This window comes from Solea senegalensis, linkage group LG19 (assembly GCF_019176455.1).
Source record: "Solea senegalensis isolate Sse05_10M linkage group LG19, IFAPA_SoseM_1, whole genome shotgun sequence".
Classification (NCBI taxonomy): domain Eukaryota; kingdom Metazoa; phylum Chordata; class Actinopteri; order Pleuronectiformes; family Soleidae; genus Solea; species Solea senegalensis.
The window spans coordinates 7,036,201-7,042,521 of NC_058038.1; the positions used below are offsets into that span (position 1 = coordinate 7,036,201).

Here is a 6,321-nt window from a genome sequence, read left to right on the forward strand (position 1 = left end):
CTGGGTAAACATGCTGGCAAACTCAAGTGAGGCACATCTAAAGAGAGTGTGTGTGTGGCTTTGTGAGGACCTAACAACCTATAAACCATAGGCAGAGAGGACATTTTGACTGGTCCTCACATCATTAAAGGGCTTTTTCTGAGTTAAGACCTGGTTTTAGGGTTAGAATTTGGTTAAGGTTAAGGTAAGGCTGCACAAACACATGTGTACCTGGTATTCCTTATGTTGTCGGGACCTAAATCTGTTTACGCAGTCACATCATGGTGACTCGTCTTCTTTATGGGCACAAAAATCCAGTCCCAATAATGTAAATTACTACATTTTGACTTGTGTTAAAGTTAGGATGGGGTTAAGGGTTAGGCATCTGGTTGTGATGGTTAAGGTTCTGGTAAGGTGCTAGGTAAGGCGTTATATCGATGATGTGTCCTCACTAAGATATAAAAACACTGAACAAATCAGTGTTTAATGGCTGTAACTGGATAAAGATTTAGTCTGGATTTAGTCTCTAAATATGTTTTTTTTTGTCACAGAAAGCTGCCAACTTGAACTGACCCGAGACTCTACACAGGTCACCAGTCTCTGATGGATGCTAGCAGTAAAACTTCCTCTGTACAGCTCGCCCTCACCTTTTGGTGACGGCTCCAAATGGTAGAATCAGAGTTGTTTAGCAGAAGCTCAAGATGGCTTCTCCATCACTGAGACGTTTTTTTTTATTTTACCCACTCAGAATGTTTTTTTTTGTCATTGTTTATTTTCAAATCCGCCAGATATGATGTACGATGACGTGTTTTGACCGCTCGGCGTCTATTTATGATCAAACCCAAGAAGAAAAATCAAACATTTGTAACCGCACATGTCACACACATAATCGGAGCTGTGGAGGGCATTGCCAAAGAGTGGATAACAATGCCATTGTGTCACGACAGTTAAGATCAACTGTGTTTACCAGACAATAAAACAATATTTGGCTCCAAACATATTTGTAAGACTCTGTGTCATGTTCAGTTTCACTACCGAGCAACAGCGTCATCCTAATCCCGGTTTATTATGGTTGCTTGGACTTTTTGAGGGATCTGACCTCTGCCCTCAAACAAACACTCTGTGGGAGCATGTATGGACTAATGTGGGCTCGGCGGCCTGCTGGGCCGTCATGCTCCCTGGGGTGTCTGCTCCATGAGAGGGCCATGTTATTCAGAGAACATCCCGGGGGCCCTCCCACCCTCCCGTAGTGTCTGCGCCTGTGGAGAAGAGGACCTGGGAAAATCCCAGTACAAGATGAGGACACTTTGTGGTTTGAAGCTGCCGTTTAGGTAAATATTGTAGCCTGGGTGGAGAGCTGGGACAAGAAAAACACAAAAGCGATGACAGTCATTTGAGGGGAAAATCTGTTTTCTCCATAGCAAAGTTTCAGACTGATTGCTCATACTCTCTGCTAATTGTCAGAATCTCACGTTCACCACTTTTTCCTCGCTACGTCGTCACCATATGCTCCACGTTCACTGGAGCGTTTGAAAATAAACATGTACGGCTTCATTATGTTAATAATGATGTGGCGCTGAGGGAACAGAAGGCCGGGGCGGAGTGGAGGACGGAGGAGGGGCTTCACATGAGTCAAAAAAACGCTGCCATGATCTGAAGCAGAAATAAGGACAAATGCAAATGACACAGACAAGGTCCAGAAAAACACTGAACGTCTTTATCTGGACCTCAGACGCTGTCGAGCATCAGTGTGGCTGTGACTTTACAAAGGAATAAGGTTAAAAACAAAGCCCTTTGTTTTCTTGGACCACAACAATTTCACTTAAACATCTCAAACAGGGAGAGTGATTTCATTCACTTCTTTCTTTAAATCCTGCTTGTGTGTCTTTATTTCACTCGGGATGAGATTTGAAATAAACTGACATGACTGTGAAGAAAACATTAAATAATTTGATTATAAACCTGAAAAGAACAATGTTTTTTTATTGTGAATGGGCTTCTGAATCACAGAGGCCTCACTGTCCGTGAACCAATGAAGTCATAAACCTATATAATTTGTGCATTTGTGGCTGTTACATCCAAATTAAACTCAATGTATTTCACAAGTGGCTTATTGATGTATTCGCCCATGACAAGTTCAAGTATGTGGCTGCTTATCAATAACAAAAATAGTCTTTTGTCGCCCTCTGCTGGTCACATATGCTTTGTGCAAATTACATGTTGAAAACCACTGGGTGGCGCTGCCGTGTGCATGCAGTTTGATTTCTAAAACAGTAACATACTTTTGAATGAATTATTGGAAATAATTATTATTCAGCCCTTACCAATATAATCAATTAAAATGTCCTGAATACTGTCCCTTAGTGTTTTCTTCAGTATGTGCACTTGGTTTTTCTATTTTAACACACAGTTAGTTGTGTTCCGAACTGTCATTGGAAGCTGGTTCCACAGGAGAGGAGCCTGGTAACTGAAGGCTCCGCCTCCCATTTTGCTCTTACAGACTCTGGGAGCCACAAGTAAACCTGTATTTTGTGACCTAAGTGGTCTGTTTGGGTGATAGAGTAAGACTAGGTCTTTCAGGTATGAAGGGGCCTGACCATTAAGTGCTTTGTACATGAGGAGGAGGATTTTAAATTGAATTCTAAACTGTACGGGGAGCCAGTGTAGAGAAGCTAACACTGGAGTTATGTGGTCTCTGTTTCTAGTTCCTGTCAGAACTCGTGCTGTAGCATTTTGAATTAACTGAAGGGTTCTAAGAGTTCTGGAAATTAGTTTTATGTGTGAATCAATTGACATTTCCTGGTCAACAGTAACTCCAAGGTTCCTCACAGTGGAACTGAAAGCCAAGGTGATGTCATCTAAAGTGACAATGTGATCAGAAAGTTTTTCTCTGAGGTGTTTAGGGCCGAGTATAATGACCTCAGTTTTTTCTGAGTTTAAAAGTAGAAAGTTCCAGGTCATCCAGGACTTTATGTCTCCGAGACATTCCTGGAGTTGAACAATCTGATTTATTTCATCCGGCCTCATTGATAAATATACATTTTATGTTTATAATGTTTGTATTGCTATGTTGAAACCATTTCCCCTTGGGGATAAAGTATTTCTATTCTATATAGCTGTGTGTCATCTGCATAACAATGAAAGTGTATGTTGTGCTTTCTAATAATGTTCCCTAGAGGAAGCATATATAAGGTAAAAAGTATAGGCCCAAGCACTGACCTGTGTCTTATTGAAACAAGTTGAACTCTCTACATGTTCAATAAGAATTTATGGTTTATTTGCACCATAAAACAGGAATTATTAAAACTAAATGAGTAGGTGGACAAAAAACACATCATTCTGAGGTTTGGTTAACACTGATCCAGCACTGATATTTTATAGAAATTAAAAGATGTAATTGTGATATTTAAAATATACTGCAGTTCCTGCAGTATAACCTGTTGAAACTATAAAGCCTTCAGCCCTTGTTCCAGAGGTTGGGTTCAAGCTCCAGGTACAACACAATACTAATATTTTCATATCTAAAGATGTGCTCATAATCAATAAGGGCCTGGTCAATGCTGCGTCCATGTTTTATTACATCAAATGCACCAACATGGTCTTTATCCAGTAAGTGCCAAGAGCAAAACGGAGAGGTTCTTCATCAACAAGCTTTACGACTGGACTAGCACATTGATTATTAAAAAAAATGAATAAGGTCACACACCTGTATTTAGTTCAACAATTAAGACTCTTAAATACCAACAATAAAAGGGCAATTTAAACAAGGTTTTCTTTATTTGACAATGAGACAAGTCAGCAAACAGCAGCCTTCCTGTTCATAGTCTAAAATTTCTGGAACTGCTTCTTGGCTCCAGCAGCCTTTGTCACTTTAAGGACATTGAATCTCACGGTCTTGCTGAGGGGCCTGCACTCTCCGACGGTCACAATGTCTCCAACTGAAACATCTCTGCAGAAAAAAGAACACGATACACACATGTTAATAGGTGGTTAGAGGTGAGGTGTTTCTCTACAGTGCGTCAATGTAAGATTTATCTGTAAAAACTAAACTGCATCAGTGATTGCCAAAGGCAGTGTCGTCAGCGCTTCAAGAGCTTGGAAGACCATCGTGAGAAAAACATCATTTGCAGTGCGTTATATTACTTTACCAAGTTTTAGCATCAACTAGGATTTATACAGCAAAACACCAAATTGAGACAGGACTAAAATTAAATTTGACATCATTAACTCATTCCCATTTGGTATGTCTAAAATAAAACTACACATGCGGGAGATGTACCTGAAACAAGGTGACAGGTGAACAGAGAGGTTCTTGTGCCTCTTCTCAAAACGGTTGTACTTGCGGATGTAATGCAGATAGTCACGTCTGATAACGATGGTCCTCTGCATCTTCATTTTGGTCACCACGCCTTTGAAATCAACAAAAAATGTTTAGAAACAGCTTTCAATGGTCATAATGGATAATTTACAAAAAACACAGAAGTGAACTGAATGGCACATGACAATGCACCTTTCATTTAAATATTTCACTGTCACTTAACTACATCAGTGTTGCCATTAGGCATTGTCGTCAGAACCCAATGGGCTTGGAAGACCATCGTGAGAAAAACATCATTTGTAGGACAGTGACCAACAATATTTGATATGTAGTTAATGTTATGTGCTGGTTGTGGCTTGGGTTGCTTCGAGATGTATTGAGGAATTGCACACCGTTTAACGGACATCAATACTGGCACAAGTGTTTTTGAATCTATGTAATTTGTTCATGGGCTGAATTAAATGCTCCAATAATAAAACAACATCTACTCGATAAGTGTTCATTTACATTATCCCACCAATATTTTCCTAATTGATTCATTAAATCAACTTGAAGTGCAGAAGTGGAACACTGCTATTTAATTGCATACAAAAACTACTGGCGCAATCCAAGCCTGTGCCAACAGGTGAGTGGTTCTAGGATGAGCTCAATTACTGAACTGACCAGAGAGGATACGGCCACGGATGGACACATTTCCAGTGAAGGGGCATTTCTTGTCAATGTAAGTGCCGTCAATAGCCTAGAGAAACCACAGACAGATGTATTAGTGTCAAGTAAAAAAATCCGTAAAATGAAAAACATTTATAATGGACTGCATCAGTTTTGCCAAAAGGCATTGTCGTCAGAACCCTGTAGGCTTGGAAGACCATCGTGAGAAAAACATCACTTGCAACTAAATAACTTTACTTTATCATCAAGGATTTGCTAGAATTGTCAGGACTAGAAGTTACCTCTCTTGGGGTTTTGAAGCCCAGCCCGACACTTTTGTGGTAGCGGGGTAGCTTCTCCTTGGCCTCCTTTCCACCATCTGTGGCCAGAACACGCTTCTTGTTCTGGAAGATGGTGGGCTGCTTTTGATAAGCCCTCTCGGTCTGTCAGAAAAATAAAAACAGGAGCATTATTTTACATTACCATTACAATATGGAGACCACATTAAGTGTACGCTCCACACTTGTACACCAGGGCGACTCATTTCAATATTTCCATCTGAATGTCACATGCTAGTACCTCTTTTGAAACATAAAGTTAGCACAACCAATATATCCGCGGTTCATGACTAGTATTTTGATGACAACTCGTTGACAAAACCAATATTAACCGACAAAAATATGCGTTATTAAAGTGGAACTCGTAGTACCGGGCTAAGCTAACAAGTTAGCATCCCGGCTAGTACAACGCCACACGAGGATATGCGATCGGCAACAACAAATGTCAGCCGTTACGGGTTAAGTGTGTTCAGAAACGACTCGGAATCGTGTGTAAGCACCGTATAATAGCACATACTCAACAAAAACGCATCCATAGGTTTAGTATAATGTGTATTTTTCGATTTAAATTCGCCACGCCGTTTTTCCAAACGTACTTGTGCGTCCGCCATCTTTGCCTGCCGAGTCGTAAAGAGGCCTATGCATGCACGCGACGGACGGAAGACGAGCACGCACCGGAAGTGACGTTTACGTAAAGGCGAGGCACAACACAAAATAGTAAGCAACAGTGGCTTAAAATTGAATAATTTAGCTCTCTGTTTCAGAGTGCAGGCTGTTTTCCTGTCACACTGAACACAGCTGTATTTAATGTGACTGATAACACCTGTGCTTTTCAAAAAAACTTTTGATGATGAGTGTTACTATTATTTTATTTCAAAATTCAGTGACAAAACATATAACACTTTACGGGGTGAAATGCTAGAGGCAACCCCTACTGAGACAACTTGTGTACAAGACTATTGCTATACAAAATCTGTAGTACCAAAACCATTACAGAATGTCATATGAAAATGTTGCTTAATACTTATGTTTTTGACA

At 40.3% G+C, this 6,321-nt stretch overlaps 1 protein-coding gene and 3 non-coding genes across 4 annotated transcripts; all 4 read right to left on the reverse strand.

Annotated features, from left to right (window-relative positions):
- Positions 1 to 3,737: 3,737 nt before the first annotated feature.
- Positions 3,738 to 5,961, reverse strand: LOC122784690 (40S ribosomal protein S11). The gene is made up of 5 exons (XM_044050003.1): positions 5,880 to 5,961; positions 5,248 to 5,388; positions 4,961 to 5,036; positions 4,259 to 4,388; positions 3,738 to 3,928 (listed from the first exon to the last, which is right to left on the reverse strand). Exons 1-5 carry the CDS (start codon positions 5,892 to 5,894, stop codon positions 3,805 to 3,807), a joined length of 486 nt encoding a protein of 161 aa, XP_043905938.1. The 5' UTR covers positions 5,895 to 5,961; the 3' UTR covers positions 3,738 to 3,804.
- On the reverse strand, positions 4,025 to 4,108 carry LOC122785929. The gene has a single exon (XR_006362370.1). It is a non-coding gene; the product is annotated as a small nucleolar RNA SNORD35 (small nucleolar RNA).
- On the reverse strand, positions 4,516 to 4,599 carry LOC122785926. The gene has a single exon (XR_006362367.1). It is a non-coding gene; the product is annotated as a small nucleolar RNA SNORD35 (small nucleolar RNA).
- Positions 5,105 to 5,188, reverse strand: LOC122785928. Its single transcript, XR_006362369.1, has one exon. It is a non-coding gene; the product is annotated as a small nucleolar RNA SNORD35 (small nucleolar RNA).
- Positions 5,962 to 6,321: the final 360 nt, after the last annotated feature.